Source organism: Mustela putorius, unplaced genomic scaffold (assembly GCF_011764305.1).
Source record: "Mustela putorius furo isolate JIRA1106 unplaced genomic scaffold, ASM1176430v1.1 tig00537227_pilon_pilon_pilon, whole genome shotgun sequence".
In the NCBI taxonomy this organism is placed as follows: domain Eukaryota; kingdom Metazoa; phylum Chordata; class Mammalia; order Carnivora; family Mustelidae; genus Mustela; species Mustela putorius.
In genome coordinates this window covers 4,798,363-4,818,040 of record NW_025422368.1, presented here as the reverse complement: position 1 = coordinate 4,818,040, position 19,678 = coordinate 4,798,363, and the positions used below count along the sequence as shown (strand labels likewise).

At 40.0% G+C, this 19,678-nt stretch overlaps 1 protein-coding gene across 6 annotated transcripts in view; it reads left to right on the top strand.

Annotated features, from left to right (window-relative positions):
- Positions 1-19,678, top strand: part of ATF1 (activating transcription factor 1) — a 90,065-nt gene that overhangs the window by 41,098 nt on the left and 29,289 nt on the right. For 5 of the 6 annotated variants that reach the window (XM_045072886.1, XM_045072891.1, XM_045072889.1 and 2 more), the window contains one exon: positions 17,636-17,736. In XM_045072886.1, the coding sequence (XP_044928821.1) occupies positions 17,636-17,736 (101 nt within the window). Of the gene's footprint in view, positions 1-15,104; positions 15,240-17,635; positions 17,737-19,678 lie in introns of those variants that run through there. The other variant, XM_045072885.1, reaches the window with a different exon arrangement.

Sequence of the window (19,678 nt, the reverse complement as noted above, 5' to 3'; positions counted from 1 at the left end):
TGTAATTCTCTTTTTTGATGGGGATCTTTGTCTGTTTTTGGGATTAAGGTAATGCTGGCCTCATAAAGTGAGTTTGGCAGTTTCCCTTCTATTTCTGTTTTTTGGAACAGTTTCAGGAGAATAGATATTAATTCTTCTTGAAATGTTTGGTAGAATTCCCCTGGCAAGCCATCTGTCCCTGGGCTCCTGTTTGTTGGGAGATTTTCTTTTTTTTTTTTTTTTTTAAGATTTCATTTATTTATTTGACAGATCACAAGTAGGCAGAGAGGCAGGCAGAGAGGGGGAAGCAGGCTCCCCGCCAAGAAGAGAGCCCAATGCAGGACTCGATCTCAGGACTCTGGGGTCATGACCTGAGCTGAAGGCAGAGGCCCAACCCACTGAACCACCCAGGCACCCTGTTGGGAGATTTTTGATGACTGCTTCAAACTCCTTGCTGGTTCTGAGTCTGTTCAGGTTTCCTATTTCTTCCTGGTTCAGTTTTGGAAGTTTATACGTCTCTAGGAATGCATCCATTTCTTCCAGGTTGTCGAATTTGCTGGCGTATTGTTGCTCATAAGTTCTTTGGTGTTGATAGTGATTTATCTATAATTCATGATTTTATTTATTTGGGTCCTTTCTCCTTGCTTTTTGATAAGTCTGGCCAAGGGTTTATCAACCTTATTAATTCTTTCAAAGAAAAAGCTCCTAGTTTTGTTGATTTGTTCTACGGTTCTTTTGGTTTCTAGTTCATTGGTTTCTGCTCTCATCTTTATGATTTCTCTTCTCCTGCTGGGTTTAGGCTTTCTTTGCTGTTCTTTCTCTAGCTCCTTTAGGTGTAGGGTTAGGTTGTATACTTGAGACCTTTCTTGTTTCTTGAGAAAGGCTTGTATTGCTCTGTACTTCCTCATATCCCACAGATTTTGAATAGTTGTGTTTTCATGAATTTTTTCAATTCTTTAATTTCCTGGCTGACCCATTCATTCTTTAGTAGGATGCTCTTCAGCCTCCATGTATTTGAGTTCTTTCCAACTTTTCCTCTTGTGAATGAGTTATAGTTCCAGAGCATTGTGGTCTGAAAATATGCAGGGAATGATCCCAAACTTTTGGTACTGGTTGAGACCTGATTTGTGACCCAGGATGGGATCTGTTCTAGAGAATGTTCCATGTGCACTAGAGAAGAATGTGTATTCTGTTGCTTTGGGATGCAATGTTCTGAATATATCTGTGATGTCCATCTGGTCCAGTGTGTCACTTAAGGTCTTTATTTCCTTGTTGATCTTTCACTTTGATGATCTGTCCATTTCAGTGAGGGGGGTGTTAAAGTCCCCTACTATTATTGTATTATCATCGATGTGTTTCTTTGATTTTGTTATTAATTGGTTTATATAGTTGGCTGCTCCCATGTTAGGGACCTAGATATTTAAAATTATTAGATCTTCTTGTTGGACAGACCCTTTAAGTATGATATAGTGTCCTTCCTCATCTTTTATTATAGTCTTTGGCTTAAAATCCAATTTATCTGATGTGAGGATTGCCATCCCAGCTTTCTTTTGATTTCCTTTAGCATAGTAAATTGTTTTCCACTCTCACTGGTGGTGTCTTTGGGTCTAAAATTAGTTTCTTGCAGATATCATATTGATGGGTTTTGATTTTTTATCCATTCTGATACCCTGTGTCTTTTGATTGGGTTATTTAGTCTATTTACATTCAGGGTAACTATTGAAAGATATGAATTTAGTGCCATTGTATTGCCTATTAGTTAACTGTTACTGTATATTGTCTCTGTTCCTTTCTGGTCTATTACTTTTAGGCTCTCTCTTTGCTTAGAGGAGCCCTTTCAATATTTCCTGTAGGGCTGATTTGGTGTTTGCAAATTCTTTTAATTTTTGTTTGTGCTGGAAACTTTTTTTTTATTTTTAAATTTTATTTATTTATTTATTTATTTGACACAGAGAGAGATCACAAGTAGGCAGAGGAAAGCAGGCTCCCCGCTGAGAAGAGAGCCCAATGCGGGGCTCGCTCCCAGGACCCTGAGATCATGACCTGAGCCAAAGGCAGAGGCTTTAACCCACTGAGCCACGCAGGTGCCCCGTGCTGGAAACTTTTTATCTCTCCTTCCATTTCCAATGATAGCCTAGCTGGATATAATATTGTGGCTGCATATTTTTTTCTCATTTAGTGCTCTGAATATATCACGCCAGTTCTTTCTGGCCTGCCAGGTCTCTGTGGATAAATCTGCTGCCAATCTAATATTTCTACTTTTGTATGTTACAGACTTCTTGTCCTGAGCTGCTTTCAGCATTTTCTCTTTGCCACTTAGACTAGTAAGTTCTACTGTTAGATGATGGGGTGTGGACCTATTTTTATTGATTTTGAAGGGGTGTTCTCTGTGCCTCCTGGATTTTGATGCTTGTTCCCTTTACCATATTGGGGAAATTCTCTATTATAATTTGCTTCAGTATACCTTCTGCCCCTCTCTTTCTTCTTCTTCTGGAATCCCAATTATTCTAATATTGTTTCGTCTTATGGTATCGCTTATCTCTCAAATTCTCACCATGTGGTCCAGTAGTTATTTGTCTCTCTTTTGCTCAGCTGCTTTATTCCCCTTCATTTGGTCTTCTATATCACTAATTCTCTCTTCTGCCTCATTTATCCTAGCAGTAAGAGCCTCCATTCTTGATTGTACCTCATTAATTCCTTTTTTAATATCAGCTTGGTTAGATTTTCTTTTACTTCTCCAGAAAGGGATTTTTATTTCTTCAGATGGGGTTTCACTGATATCTTCCATGCCTTTTTCAAGCCCAGCCAGCACCTTGGGAATCGTCAATGTCTTTACTGATTAGGTCCCTAGCTGTCAGTACTGCCTCTTGTTTTCTTTTTGTGGTGAGTTTTTCTGCCTTGTCATTTTATCCAGATAAGAATATATGAATGAGAAAATAAAATACTAAAAGGGTGGCAAAGACCCCAGAAAAATATATGCCGCTAACCAAATCAGAAGAGACCCCAAACTTGGGGGAGAAGGAGTGGGTAAAAAGAAATTTTAAGGGGCGCCTGGGTGGCTCAGTGGGTTAAGCCTCTGCCTTCGGCTTAGGTCATGATCCCAGGGTTCTGGGATCGAGCCCCACATCGGGCTTTCTGCCCAGCAGGGAGCCTGCATCCTCTTCTCTCTCTGCCTGCCTCTCTGCCTACTTGTGATCGCGTGCGCTCTCTCTCTCTCTCTGTCAAATAAACAAAATAAAAAGAAAGGGGGAATATTTTTTAAAAATATTGTAATATAAGGGGGATATATATATATATAGACTATATATAATATTAACAGAGCCAGAGCCACGCACTTGATTTTGGGTGTATTTTGGTCTTTTAGAAGAAACTACCTCCCAAAATTTTAAAGAAAGGGAAACATATATATACAAAAGTAAGGATAAACACGATGAAGGGATGGAATATCACTGTTAAGATGAAAATAGAAAGTTCTAAAAAAGGAATTGATAGGATAAGTTGGTTGGAATAAGAAGAAAAAGAAAAAAAAAAGGGGGGGGGGAGAATGTGCTCAGGCTAGAGACTAGAGCAAAGCCCTATGCTAGATTTAGGGTATATTTTGATCTGTTAGAAGAAATTGTATCCCAAAATTTTTTAGAAGAAAAATCTCTATATGTATACAAAAAATAAAGTTAAGATACAATGAAGTGTATAATATGACTATAATAATGAAGGTTTAAAAAGATTTTTTTTTTAGAAAGGTATTGTTAAGATAAACAGTTAACGTTAAAAGAGGAAAGAGGAAAAGTTTTAAAAAATTAGAATAAGAAAAAAGTAAAATTAAAAAAATTTAACTTTGCAAGACTAAAGGATCATGGGGCGAAAGCCATGAATTCCATGCATTGTTTTCCCCTATCTCTGGAGTTCTGCTGTTCTTATTGAGCAGTGAGCTTGGTCTTGGCTGGATGTGTTTGCTGATCTTCTGCAGGAGGGGCCTGTTGCAGTGATTCTCAAATGTCTCCCCAAGCAGAATTGCACCTCCCTTGCCAGGGGCCAGGCTAAGAAATCTGCTGGAGTTTGCTCTCAGGAGTTTTTGTTCACTGAACACTGTCAGTAGAGCTCTTTCAGAAAGTGGTCGATTTTATGTTCCTAGAATTGCTGCTCCTCTTGTCTTTGATCTCTTGTTGAGTTTGTAGGTGTTCGGAATGGTTTGATAACTATCTAGCTGAACTCCTGCAACCTGATGTTATTTTAGTCCACTACTCCTCTGCCATCTTGCCTCTCTCTGTCCAGAAACCCCAGACTTTTTTTTTTTAAAGATTTTTTTTATTTATTTGATAGATCACAGATAGGCAGAGAGAGCGGGAAGCAGGCTCCCTGCTGAGCAGAGGAGCCCGATGTAGAGCTCAATCCCAGGACCCTGAGATCATGACCTGAGTTGAAGGCAGAGGCTTAATCTACTGAGCCACCCAGGCGCACATGCCCTGAAACCCCAAGCTTTTTTTTTTTTTTTTTTTTTTTTAAGATTTTATTTATTTATTTGGCAGAGATCACAAGCAGGCAGAGAGGCAGGCAGAGAGAGAGGAAGGGAAGCAGACCTCTGGCTTAGTGCAGAGCCCAATGCGGGGCCTGATCCCAGGACCCTGGGATCATGATGCGAGCCGAAGGCAGAGGCCTTAACCCACTGAGCCACCCAGGCGCCCCAAACCCCAAGCTTTTAAGGAAAGCTGCTAGCATGGCTGTGCAAACTTTGCCCTGGAGAAGACATTATCTTTATTACTCTGGACAGCAAACATCTCTGCCCTTTGTCCTGAAGGAAAATACGTACTTGTCTTCGAAAGCTGTGCACCATACAGACATCATTGAAGAGATAGTCTAGAACAAAAGTTGCCTCTGTTTGGAAGACATGTAGAAACACAAGAGACCAAAAGAGAATTGGGTTTCAACCAGAAGGATAGAAGAATATATCCTTTTTGTCCTGCCTTCGACTTGTTCCAGTCTTCCCAGCATTTTTTTTCCTAGATGACAGAAAACTAGATGATTTTACTCTTCTTTGTCACGCATATCTCTCTTCCCACACATACCCCATATACTCTGTCATACTTTTTGAGGATGGTAGGAGGTAGGTGTGTGTGTGAAATTTTTCTTTTTCAGGCATACTTTTCTATTTTTTAAGGCTTTTTTTGTTTTTTAATATTTTACTTATTTATTTAACAGAGAGAATGTGAGAGAAAGAGAGCATGAGAGGGGGAAGGGCAGAGGGAGCAGCAGACCCCCTGCTGAGCAGGGAACTGGTTGCCGGGCTCCATCTGAGAACTCCAGGATCATGGAGTTCATGAATTCATGAGCTGAAGGCAGTCACTCAATCAACTGAGCCATGCAGCTATCCCAGGCAGACTTTTAAGAACAAATAAATGCCATATGTTGAGGCATATGTGTACTGAAACAATGTATTTAAAATTTTCATTGGTTGCTTTGTTACTGACTTGAAGGCAATGACTATCTTGGTTGTCCTTTTTATTTCGAAGGTGTAGCACAGCACCTGACGCGGAGGTGACACTCACTGGGTCCTTATCTGTTTAATCCAAACTCTTAGCCCTTATATTCCCAACAGTGTTGCCTAGGTTTGCTTATCTAACCACCCCCACCCATACTCCAATTCTCTAGTGCAGTGTTTCTCAAAATACAGTATAGAGGGGCACCTGGGTGGCTCAGTGGGTTAAAGCCACTGCCTTCGGCTCAGGTCATGATCTCAGGGTCTTAGGATTGAGCCCGGCATCCATCCGGGTCTCTGCTCAGCGGGGAGCCTGCTTCCCCCCTCTCTCTCTGCCTGGCTCTCTGCCTACTTGTGATCTCTGTCTGTCAAATAGATAAATTTAAAAAATAAATAAAAATAAATACAGTATACATACCACCACTGGGGTACTCTGGAGCTCTCTTTAAGTGGTGCATGGATGGACATTTTTATTTTAATGTGTTGAATTCAAAGATACCAGATTGCTTATTTTGAAAGTTAGGACATTGGTTGGGACAAAATGGATTGTCAACAATGAAAATGGTCCTGCTATATTTTAGGGCACAAAACATTTCTCCCTGGCCATGTTGACCTGAGAAAGATGGGAAAGTTAGCATCATTTTGTGTTCCCCACCCTTTATATTGCTTGGTTGGAAATAAAAATACTGTTCCAAGTGCCCTGAAGTGAGGAGATGTAGATAGAATTTAAGTTAGAAAAGTCAAAGATAAAGCCAGAAGAAAGTGTGGTAATAAGTTCATGAAGTTGTAATGTCCAGAATCAGAAAATATTTCATCAATTCGCAAAACTTCATTCGTTTAGTGTCAGATGTGCCAGTTGGGGTTCAGACCCTAGCTTGAGAATACATTGTGGAGCGAAAAAGAAGAAAGTTCCTTTTCTTCACAGCACTTGCTGTCCAGTGGAAGAGAGAACACATGGACCAAATATTCAGCCAGATGTACAGGTGTAACCCTGAGAAGTACAGAGGATTAATGAGAGCCTATATAATAGTGATTTGAGGGGCACCTGGGTGGCTCAGTGGGTTAAAGCCTCTGCCTTCGGCTCAGGTCATGATCCCAGGGTCCTGGAATCAAGCCCCGCATCAGGCTCTCTGCTCAGTGGGGAGCCTGTTTCCCTTCCTCTCTCTCTCTGCCCGCCTCTCAGCCTACTTGTGGTCTCTGTCTGTCAAATAAATAAATAAAATCTTTAAATAAAATAGTGATTTGAGCGTGTGGGGAATAGACAGCTCTAAGGAAATGATGCTTTATTTGAGATTTGAAGGATGAATAGGTGTTAACTTTGCAGGAAGGAAGGAAAGACCTTTCTAGGCACGTGGGGGAATATCTTGAGAAGGAGCAGAAGTGAAAGGAACTGTCAGGTTCCACTGTGGGCAGAACTAGGAGAACATGGTTTAAGATGAAGCAGGAGAGGTTGCCTGGGTGGCTCAGTGGGTTAAGCTGCCTCCGGCTTGGGTCATGATCTCGGGGTCCTGGGATCGAGTCCCGAGTCGGGCTCTCTGCTCAGGGTTGAGCCTGCTTCCCTCTCTCTCTCTTTGCCTGCCTCTCTGTCTACTTGTGATCTCTCTCTGTCAAATAAATAAATAAAATCTTAAAAAAAAACAAAAAAACAAAAAGAGATGAAGCAGGAAAGAGCCAGCCTGTGCAGGGCTTTGTAGATCATGGTAAAGAGTTTTTTAGTAGGTTTTTAAAAATTATTATTGTTTGTTTTTTAAATTAAAAATACAATATTTATGTATTTTAAAGATTTTATTTATTTTTGAGAAAGAGAGATAACAAGTAGCCAGAGCAGCAGGGAGAGGGAGAAGCAGGCTCTCCACTGAGCAGGGAGCCCGATGCAGAACTCTTAACATTCATCTGCCTGTGGACACTTGAGTTGCTTCCATACCTTAGCTGTCATAAATAAGGCTGCAGTAAACATAGAGGTGCATATATCTTTTTGAATTAGTGTCTTTGTTTTCTTTGGGTAAATACCCAGTAGTGGAATTACTGGATCATAAAATAGTTCTACTTTTTAATCTTTTGGGAACTTCCATACTGTTTCCCACAGTGGCTGTACCAGCAGAGCGTGAGGGTTCATTTTTATTCTTATCCTCACCAGTGTTTGTTACTTCTTGTCTTTTTGATTGTAGCCACCTGCCAGGTGTAAAATGGTATCTCATTATGGTTTGTTTTTGTTTCTCTGATTATTAGTGATTTCTGAGCATCTTTTAATATATCTGTTGGCTACTTGTATGTCTTTGGAAAATGTTTATTCAGGTCCTCTGCTCATTTTTTTATTTGAATTATTCGTGGTTTTGAATTATATAAGTTCTTTGTAGATTTTGGATATTAACACTTATCAAATATATATTTGCAAATACCTTCTATTCAGCAGGTTGCCTTTTTGTTTTCTTGATGATTCCTTTGCTGTGCAAAAGCTTTTTATTTTTGTATGGTCCCAACAGTTTATTTTTGCTTTTGTTTCCCTTGTCTGAGGAGACACATCTGATCAACATGGGAGTTTTGATCTGCTCTGTTTCTGACCTGGGCCGGTTCACCCCTCCTTGGGCAACCTGGTGGTCCCCTGCTCCTGGGTGGTCACCATACTGATGCCAAACTTAGTGCGGATATCGAGTCGGCATAGCGCACTACAGAACTCCTGGGCTCAAGCAATCCTCCTCCCTCAGCCTCCCGAGTGGCTGGGACTTCGGGCGGGCTCCACTGCACCCAGCTGAGGAGACATACCTAGAAAAATGTTGCTAAGGCTGATGTCAAGAAAATTATTACCTAGGTTTTTTTCTTTTATTAAAGTTAATTATTTTTAAGATTTATTTTTATTTATTTATTTGAGAGAGAGAGAGAGAACATGAGAGGGGAGAGGTCAGAGGGAGAAGCAGACTCCCCGCTGAGCAGGGAGCCTGATATGGGACTTAATCCCAGGACTCCAGGATCATGACCTGAGCCCCCCAGGTGCCCCTAGGAGTTTTATGGCTTCAGGTCTCAAATTGAGGTATTTAATTCACTGCGAGTTAATTTTATTTATTTATTTATTTATTTATTTATTTATTTATTTATTTTAAATTTGACAGAGATCACAAGTAGGCAGAGAGGCAGGCAGGGTGGGGGGGAGCAGGCTCGCCATCAAGCAGACAGCCCAATGCGGGGCTTGATCCCAGGACCTTGAGATCATGACCTGAGCTGAAGGCAGAGGCTTAACCACCCAGGTGCCCCACTGTGAGTTTATTTTTATGTGTACTGTAAGAAAGCGGTCCAATTTCATTTTTTTGCATGTAGTCGTCCTGTTTTTCCAGCACTATTTGTTGAAGAAAGTGTCTTTTCACCATTGTATATTCTTACTTGGTAGTAGGTTAATTGACCATGTAAGCATAGGTTTGTTTCTGGGCTGTTCTTTTGTATTGATCTATGTGTCTGTTTTTATGCCAGTATCATACTGTTTTTGAATACTGTAGGTTTGTAGTATCTTTTCAAATCTGGGATAACTTCAACTTTGTTACTCTTTCTTAAAGATCACTTTGGATATTTGGGGTCTCTTGTGTTTCCATACAAATTTTAGGATTATTTTTTCTAGTAGAGTGGTAAATGCTGTTGGTATTTTGTTAGAGAGTGCACTGAATCTGTAGATTACTTCAGGTAGTATGAAAATTTTAACAGTATTGATTCTTCCCAATCCATAAACATGGCCTATTTTTCCATTTGTTTGTGTCGTTTGAATTTCTTCCATCAGTGTTTCATAGTTTTCAGATTATGGGTCTTTCATCTCCTTGTTTAAGCTTATTCCTAGGTGTTTCAGAGGTTTTTTTTTAAGATTTTATTTATTTGTCAGAGAGAAAGCAGAAGCACGGAGAGCTGCAGGCAGAACAGGCAGAGCAGGTAGAAGGGAGAAGCAGACTCTGTGCCGAGCAAGGAGCCCGATGTGGGGCTGGATCCCAGGACCTTGGGGTCATGACCTGAGCTGAAGGCAGATGCTTAACTGACTGTGCCCACCAGGATCCCCCTTTTTTTAAAATGGTGATTGCCAAGGGGTTACCAAAGAGCCAGAGAGAGGGGAATAGGAAGTTACTGCTTAATGGGTACAGAGTTGTTATTTTGTGGGAAGGGGGCATTTAAGTAATCTCTACAACCAGTGTGGGGCTTGAACCCACAACCACAAGATCAGGAATTGAATGCTCTACTAACATGTACCCCAGTGCTTATTACTGATGCAGTTGTAAATAGGATTGATTTCTTGTCTTTCTGCTACTTTATCATCAGTGTATAGCAGTGCAACAGATTTCTGTATATTAATTTATATCCTACAGCTTTACTGAATTTATCAGTTCTCATAGTTTTTTGGTGGGTTTTTTTTTTAGCCAAATATGGTATGTCATCTGCAAATTGTGCCATTTTTACTTCTTTCTTATGAATTTGGATGCCTTTTATCGCTTTTTCTTGTCTGATTACTGTGACTAGAACTTCCAGTACTATGCTGAATAAAAGTAGCAAGAGTGGTCATCTTTGTCTTGCTCCCAATCTTAGAGAAAAGGCTCACTTTTTCAGTATTGAGTGTGATGTTAGCTGTAGGCTTTTCATATGTGTCTTTTATTGTGTTGAGGTGTGTGCCCTGTAAATCCCCTTCGTTGAGAGTTTCTGCCGTGAATGGATATTGTATTTTGTCAAATACAGTGGCATTTGCTGAGATGGTAATACGGCTTTTATCCTTTCTCATGTTAAAGTGATGTATCATGCTGACTGAATTACAAATATTGAATACCCTGGCATCCCTGGAATAAATCCTACTTGCTTATGGTAAATGACTTTTTTTTAATATATTGCTGAATTCAGTTTGCTCATATCTTGCTCATATCTTGATTTTTCCATCTGTGCTCATCAGAGATACGACCTGTAGTTGTCTTTTTTGGTAGTGTCTTTGTCTGGTTGTCTGGTTTTGGTATCAGGATAATGCCGGCCTCGTATAGTGAATTTGGAATTGAGAAAAATAGATGTTAACTCTTCTTTATTTAAAAAAAATTTTTTTTAAAGATTGTATTTATTTATTTGACACGGATAGAGACACTGAGAGAGGGAATACAAGCAGGGAGAGTGGGAGAGGGAGAAGCAGGCTTCCGGGAGCCTGATGCAGGGCTGAATCCTAGGACCCTGGGATCATGATCTGAGATGAAGGCAAGCGCTTAACAACTGAGCCACCCAGGTGCCTAGCTCTTCTTTAAATGTTTGGTAGAATTGACCTGTGAAGTTGGTCCATGACTTTTATTTGTTGGGAGGTTTTTTTTTTTTAACTACTGACTGAATATCAGTAGTAGTAATCAGTCTGTTCAAATTTACTATTTGTTTCTGATTATTTTGGAAGATTTTATGTTTCTAGGAATTTATCCACTTTCCAGGTTGTCTGATTTGTTGGCATATACATATTCATAATATTCTCTTAAAATCCTTTGTATTTCTGTGGTGTTGGTTATTTCTCTTCATTCATTTCTGATTTTGAGTCCTGTCTCTTTTTTGTCCTGATGAGTCCCGCTAAACATTTATCAGTTTTGTTTTATCTTTTCAAATAATCAGTTCCTGGTTTCATTGATCTTTTCTGTTTTGCTTTGTTTTTTTAAGTCTCTATTTCATTTATTTCTGATCTAGTCTTTATTATTTCCTTGTAGCTTTTAGCTTTGGGCTCTGTTCTTTTTCAAGCTTTCAGGTGTAAGGTTAGATTGTGGTTGTTTTGTTTTCATTTTTCCCTAAGAGAGGCCTGTTTTGTTACAAATTTTCTTTTAGAGCTATTGTGGCTGACGTCTGTTTGCTTTCAACCCCGCTTGACTGCAGTGACTCCGTTTTCCTGCTGTGGGCTTGCTGGACAGAGTTCTGTCCATGCGTTGTTGAGGAGTCTGTCTGAAGCCTCTCCAGATAGACGGGGTCTGCAGTCATGCTAGCTGTCTGCACTTAGTCTGTCTCCCCAGCTTCAGGCCCACCAAAGGTTTTGTTTGTCCTCTGCCACCTGAGAGGTTTTGGTCTGTGATTTGTCTGTTTCTCCCTGCATGGCCGGCTACAAGGTTTGGTGCTGGAAGTGTGCATACTGATTTATGTGGTTATCTTCCCCTCTCCCCAGGGTAGGAGTCACTTTGGAGCTCCTGAAGTTAAGCCCCACTGGTTTTCAAAGCCAGATGTTATGGAGACTTGTCTTCCCAGTGTGGGTCCCCTGTGCATGGGGTGTCTCGAGTAGGTTCCAATCCTCTTGCTGTCTGTGCTTCTCAGTGTCTCTGCCATTTGTCACTCTCCCCCGGGGTGTTGGTTTTCACCCACGTCTCTGCTCCTCCTACCCCTTTCAAGGTGGCCTCCTCTCCAGGATGGTCTGTTCTGCCAGTCTTCAGGTCGTGTTCAGAGTTGGTTGCACAGATGAAGCTGTTAGCTTCAGGTGTCTGACGGATGAGATGAGCTCAGGGTCCTTCTACTCTGCCATCTTTCTCACAGTGCACACACATACACTTTTCAGCCGTTTGTTGAGCCAGGATCCAAGTAAGAGACATATATGTAGGCTCTTTCTCTTTACCTTTACCCCCATCTGTTGTTTTTACCTTATTATTTAATCTTCTCTGTAACTGTGAAAAAGATAGTATTAGTTCTGTTTACAAAGGAGGAAGCTGAGGTCCTGAGAGGTTAAGGAATTTTCTTAGCATCACAGAGTTAGTGAGTGCCTTTAGCTGAAAATCAGCCCAAGCTTATCTGTCTCCGAAGCCTGTGTGCCTTTATGGAGTTAAAAGACTGAATTTGGGCACCTAGATTTGTCATTTGGTTAAGTGTCCCAGCTCTTGATTTCAGCTCAGGTCATGATCTCAGGGTATGAGATAGAGCCCTGTGTCAGGCTCTGCACTGGGCATGGAGCCTGCTTAAGATTCTCTTTCCCCTTCTGCCTCCCCTACCCTTCCAAAAAAAAAAAAAAAAGACTTTGGATTCAAACTTTGACGAAACAGAGGAGTCTTTGCCATGACATTTTACTAGCTGTCTGCCCTCCCTCACCCAAGTGTTTATAGTCCAAGGATTCCTGAATGGAATCAGGTGGCTAAGGAGCATACTAATTTTTGTCTAGTTGCCTATATATAAGAGGAACTTAGGGCTCATCTACCCCAGGGAGTGAGAGGAAATCAAGGGGTGTTCGTCCAACAGCTCCCAGTTTAACCAGAGCAACTCCAGAAAAGTCCTTTTCTTTCTGCTTCCTCTAACCTCTCTCCTAACGGAAGTTCGAGGTTGCAGCCATAGTGTACTGAAGGGCACTGTTCACTGCGATAACCACTAGGCACAGGTAGATATTTCCATTTTAATTTAAATTATTTAAAATTAAGTAAAATTGAAAATCAGTCCCTCAGTCACACTGCCCACATTTCAAATGCTTAGTATTCACATGTGGCCGGCCAGTGACAGCTGTATTGGATCCTGCAATATAGAACACTTCTACCATTGCGGAAAGTGGTTAGTCCTGAAACGTAGTGTGTGGAGGTAGTCATGTGTGTTTCAGCCTTATGTTAAAATTGTGGGGGCAGCTTTCAGAGTGATCCCAGATTTAAATTATGAAGTTTGAGAGTAGGGGGTGGGAAAATGCCAGGTCTTGGGACCCTGAATAATGAGCATTTTGTGAGGTTAGAACAGTGAAAATAAGGGGGAGGGATTCTTAATAGCTACAACAAAACCTGGTGCCTTTTTCCCACCTGCCAGACCCACAGTCCACACAAAAATCACAACGATTGCCAGAAATCCTGGATGAATGATTGCTTTTATCTTTGTAGAAATGTAGATTAATCTTCCCACAAGCTCTCCCTGTTCGTTGAGTGACTGGTTTCAATTCGGGTCTAAAAGGTGAGGGGCATTCATTTATTTTTTTCTGAGTATAATGGTAACTCTAGAGCTTGACTCTTAAAATTTGTGAATTCTATTTCAACTCTTTAATTTTTGTATCCCCTTACTGGGGTGCTGTCAAAGAGAAAGAGAGCCAGACATATGTTAGAGGTAGCGAGACAGTTTCATTTAGAGAGACTGCAGCAGAAATTGAGTTCAGATGTACTGAAACAAAAGGTAAGAATCTTTTTATTTATTTTTCAAAGATTTTATTTTTTTATTTGATGGAGAGACAGCAAAAGAGGGAATACAAGCAGGGGGATTGGGAGAGGACAGGCTTCCTGCCAAGTAGGGAGCCCGATGCTGAATCCCAGGACACTGGGATCATGACCTGAGCCAAAGGCAGATGCTTAAGGACTGAGCCATCCAGGCACCCCAAGAACCTTTTTAAATGCTGGGATGTACTAAAGGAAAAGTACTGAAGATGCTTGGTTGGTCAATGTGATTGGGCCATCTGTGTTTGCTAATTGATGTTTATCAAAGTTAAGGCTTCTACTGTCCCACAGAGACTGGGAGACAAGGGCCCTATTCTTCCTGATTACATTTCAAAGGGATGGCTCCCCAGTTCTTGAGAAAAGAGATTTCTGGGTTGTAGAAGATCTATATCTCAAGGATCAGAGAAGAGATTTATAACTGCAGGTTTTCTAAAGTAAATGCTCTAAGCAAAGTGAAGTCAGGGACCTATAGTCAGGTTTACGGGAGAACAAACAGTAAGTTTTGAGGGGAACATTCAGCCTTCTCAGGCAGGCATTTTAAGGGGGTAAGGGTGATCCTAGGGACATGGCCTTAAGCTGATAAAAGCTTTGTGATGGGAGAAGTTGATGGAGTTGTTTGTCCTGAGAGTTTGCAGTTCTCAGTACCTGGATAACATTTTATATACAAAATTTCATGACCTGGACATTTTGGGGAATGATGAGGCTGGAATTTAATCCCTTCTTGGGAGGGGGGAAAAGAACCTTCAGTGAAGGGAATAAGGCATTGTTTGGGGAGCTGTCAGGAAGTGGACTTACAGGACCTGAGAAAGCTGCCTTGGATTTTATTTTGTTATTTAACTCCAAGATGAATAGTATGAACCAGTGTAATCCACAGGAAAGTGAGAGGTCACTGTTAAGTGTAAAATATGAAAAAGCTTCTTGGAAGAGGAAGAACTTGAGCTGAACCTTGAAGAATGATGGGAAGGCTTTTCTTGGTTTAGCATTTTATTATGGTATATCTGTGAAACCCCATCAGATTTCCATAAAAATAAATTACAATCTCATAATTGGATTAGTTATTTTTAAATATTTTTCTTTAAAAACATGGCTCAAAGTAGGTATTTCTCTTACTTTTTTGACTCTAGATTTCTGGATTGGTTTTCAGCCAGATCGCTTCAGATTAACATGTTTTAAAGAGCCTCCACATTTTTGCACAATCATTTCTCTGCCTAAAATCTTCCAACCCCCAACCGCATTATGCACCTTCAGGGAATTGTTTATCCTTCGAGACGCAGATGAAGTAGTGCCCTTTCTTTGCTCCTGTAGTACAGTATTTTCTGTTTTTTTCTCTCCTATTATAGCTCTTAGTTTGTTGTAATTTGTTTGTAATGTCCACCCCCTAGTATAGCGTCTGGCCCCTAGAAGATACCTAATGTTTAATTAATAGATGTGGTTAAATAGTAAGCTCTGAAATGTGTTTTCCAGTGTTTAAAAACTCAGCTATCTTACGTGCATAGGTATAATACGTATTTGTTAACTGAATTTTTATTTGTTCTTAGATGGCATTAAGAGGATCTGTGCCAGTGACAGTTATACCTCTTCCTGGAGAGCAAGTACAGGTTCAGGGGGTCATCCAGACAGCTCAGTCTTCTGTAATTCACCCACCACACACACAAACGGTACAAAAATTCAAAGACTTAGTGGTTGAGAGAGGAGACTTTTATACCCTGAGTCTCTGGACACAGTGAAGTTGCTGTATTGCAATATTATAAACCAGGATAATAAAGTTGTCTTAGAAATTAGATGGTAGGACAAATGAGGCAAATAGAAAAGTTTGCGAATTTCTATTTTCATGTATAGACTGCGCAGTGAAAAAGTAAGACAGTTTGGGGAGAAGTTACTGCTCAGAAATGAGACCTCCTTAAGGCAAAACACCTTTTTGTCCCAGTGGTATCTTTCATGAAAAGGAGAATTCTGAAGCAAGGGCGATGGTGTTAGTGTCAGCAAAGTAAGAAAAATGCGTCCTTTATGTTTTGTGGAGGTCAGATAGGAGAGTTCTCTCTAGTAGAGGCAAGTTCTTAATTAGGTCTCTCTGCCTTCATATTACCAGTTGAGAGCAGTAGAAAGGAAAGCGATCCCGGGTTCTTTGTTCTTTCTACTCTTTCTCCCCATTTTATCTTCTGGCTCCCTGGGTCTCTGATGCGTTTGGTCATCCCTCATTTTTTCCTGCTGACTATTTATAAAGTACCTGGCTCTGTGGTCTGCTCTACAGCTGTGTCTTGAATGTAGTTTTCCTGTACAAAAGGTGGCTACTGCATGGATTTTTGAATTTCATATGAAGATTTTACTCTTGCTTGCCAGTGCTCTCATTAAAAATAAATACTTGATCTTAGTTATATAAGTAATCTCTTAGTTCCAAAAATTATTTTCTTGAGTTCAGTAGGAGACTTTGGAGTAAATTTAGGGACAGTGAGAAGAGTTAAAGGTTTAGATTAGATTGGTATATCCATGATGCTTGAGGAAATACTATAATATCGTTACTATTGGTTAATTATTACAGGTCATGACCAGTTCATGCTTTTGTACCAAAAGATACAGATTTAATATAAGATACAAATAAGATATAAACAGTTGCACACTAGAACTTGTTATTTATTTATTTAAAAGATTTTATTTATTTGACAGAGAGAGATCACAAGTAGACGGAGAGGCAGAGAGAGAGAGAGAGAGAGAGAGAGACGTAGGCTCCCTGCTGAGCAGAGAGCCCGATGCAGGACTCGATCCCAGGACCCTGAGATCATGACCTGAGTCGAAGGCAGCGGCCCAACCCACTGAACCACCCAGGTGCCCCTAAACTTGTTTTTGAAAAGATTATATAATATAAAACAAATTTCCCTGGAAACTTAAGATGTAAGTCTGATTCCTTTAGGGGAAGGCTTTCTGTAGATAGTAATGTAGAACACTGATTTGTTAGTGTCCTTTCTAGAAGCCTGTTTGGGTTATTTTATTTTTTAAAATAAAGATGAAGTCAGGTGTCACAGTGCAACTTTGGATTAATGTTGGGGACTTTCAGTATATTTTAGAAGTTGAAAATAACTTGTTAATAGTAAGAATGTTGTAACAAATTTGCATGTGGCTGCTGTGCTGACACATTTTTAAAGGGCTTATTATTAATAGTTACCATTTAATATGTGCTTGCTACATGCCAGGCACTAAGTCCTCTACATGTATTAACTCATTTAATTATCAAGTGAAATAATGCCTAATAATTAGTACAGATTTCTAAATTGCATGTTTATATCCACCCTTGTCAGTGACCGCCATCTTGCTAACCCTAATGAGCTGTTCTCAGTCCATGTTTCACTTTACCTGTTAGCATCACTTGACATAGTTGATCATTCTTTTTAATAGGCTGGTTTTGCTAGCTCTCTAGGACATGTCGCTTATCTGGTATTCTTCTGTCTCAGTGGTGGCTTATTCTTGGTCTTACTTACAGGTTCCTCCCCTTCCTCCCCACTATTAATGTGTTCCTGGGTTTTGTCCTTGGTTCTCTTCTCTGTATATTGAGCTCATCCAATCTTATGACTTTAACGATTTCTAAAGAGCTCTCCCAAGTTTATATGTCTAGCCTAAGACCTCTCCCTGACTCAAAGGCTTGTATATTTGGCAGTATCTGCAATGTTATTAATTAATAATTTGAAAATTGTTGGATTTCTAATAGCACTTCAAAGTTGGCATGTCCAGAATCCAAATCAGATTATTGATTTTTTAAAAAACGGAGTAATGTGTATCAGTTTAGAAGAGGTGGAGATCAGAGACTGGTCTTTATAACTCTAGTAAAATAGCATTGCTTTATTTTAGGGATAGATTTTCTTCTTAGTTCTGAGCATGCTGTACTGTATGTTCCTTTAACTAGTTTGGGTCTCTGAAATAAATGTTGCTTTTTCTTTCAGACCTTAGATTTAATGACAAATGAATTTGTTTGGCAGGAGACAGATCATATTTTCTGAGAGTAAAAATTAAATTGTTTTCCACCTGCATTGTTCATCACCGTAAAACCAGTTCTGTTTTTCAGGTATCATCTTTATCAGAGAGTGAGGAGTCTCAGGACTCATCAGACAGTATAGGCTCCTCACAGAAGGCTCACGGGATCCTAGCACGGCGCCCGTCTTACAGGTGAGTACTCCATGTTTCAGAGCCTGCACATGTGATACCACACCAGCAAGTTGGAGTGGTGCTGTGCAAAGCGAAGTATATAAAGAGGGAGCATTTGTCTGTGTCATGTGGGAAATGTTGAGAGAGAGATTTGAGCCAGATTATGAAGGGCCTGTCCTGAAGAGGAATTTAGTCTTATCTTCTGGCAGAGTACTAGATTGCAGTATTTCCTTTTAGATAGTTAACTTTAAGAGTTGTGTGAAAGGAGGACTGTAGACTTAAGGAACCGAACTAGCTTCTATTCCCTTTCTTAGCTTCCTAACTCTGGGCCTTTGTCCCATTGCTGAAATACATTTTTCTGCATTCTTTGTAACTCCTGCAAATACTTTAATCCTTATTTTTTCCTGGAAGTCTTCTGAGTACCTTCTTTCCAATTCCTTAGACCAAGTTAGGCCTTTCTTCGGTGGTGTTTCTTTTACTGACCCCTGTTAGAGTATTTAGCTCCTCCTGTTGGAATACCAGCTAATAATACATGGGCCAGAGGTACCATTGCTGGCTCAGTCAGAACAGCATGCGACTCTTGATCTTGGGGGTCATGAGTTCAAACCCCATGTTAGATAAAGAGATTATTAAAAAGAAATAAACTAAAAAAAAATACATGGGCCATGCTCTTAAATAATTTTTTGCATTGTAGAGTGACCATGTAAGAGTAGATGCTCAGTGACTACTTGTTGAATGAAAACAGCTAGAAGGTAGGAAGAAAGGGAGACAGAAAAAGATGAGATGAAATGTTGTCTTTGAAAGCATATAAACAAATGCAGTTAAGATTTTAGATATAAAAGAACACTGTTTTAGGGTATAGTCATTCCTGCCTGGTGGAATAAATAAGAAAGATTTCATAAAAGATGTCGTTTGGATCACCAGCAATCTGAAAAATTTAGGGATGGGGAAGAGTTTTGTAGCAGGAGAAGGGCTTCGGCTGAGGGGACAGTGTAATCACAGTATGATATGAAAGAGATTGGCCTGTTTTGGAAATTGGGAACTTAAGGAAGAGGATGTTTAGCAAGAAAAGGTAAACAAGAGCCAAATTTCTTGGAACCTTATTACCATGTTAAGGAATTTGGAATCTGTTGAATAAACGGTTAATGAACAGACAAATTTTATCTCTGAATTTGGGGGGGGTGTTGAAAAAGAAACCCTACTTAAAATGAGCTTATAACCTGAAATTATAAAAAGTTGAAACAAATCCATTTTTAGCAAGTAGCAAGAGATACATAAATAGAATGAAACTACCAAAGAACTTCAGAGAGTAAAGCACAATTGCTAAAAACTATTGAGGAATTCTAAGTGTTATACAACAGATTAAGCATAATTAAGAGAATTAGGGACCTGGGAGTTATCCTCCAAGTAAGTGACCTAGAGTGTTGAAGACCACTGCCAGCGGCTTTTCTCTAATGACTGAAGTTTCTAAAACATGAATCTGTCAGCTTCAAAAAAGCAAGGTCCCAAACAAGATAAACAAACCTAGATGTAACTTATTAAGTAAAACTGGAGAACACCAAAGATAACAAGATCTTAAAAGCTTTTGGAAAAAAAAAGATTACCTAGAAAAGAATGACCATTAGACTGACAACAGGTTTTGAATGGTAGTATTAGAAGACAGTGGGCTTAGGAAATCTTTATTTTTTTAAGATTTTCCATTTATTTGAGAGAGAGTACACATGTGTGCATGCACAGGCAAGGGGAGGGATAGAGGGAAAAACAGATGCCCCCTGAGCAAGGAGCCCAGCATGGGGCTTGATTCGAAGGCCCTGGGATCATGACCTGAGCTAAGGCAGATGCTTAACTGAGAGCCACCGAGGTGCCCCTAGAAAATATTTAAATGACAAGAGAAAGTAACTCTCAGTCTGGAACTTTATACCCAACTGAAAAATCACTCTTAAATAATGGTGAAATAAAAATC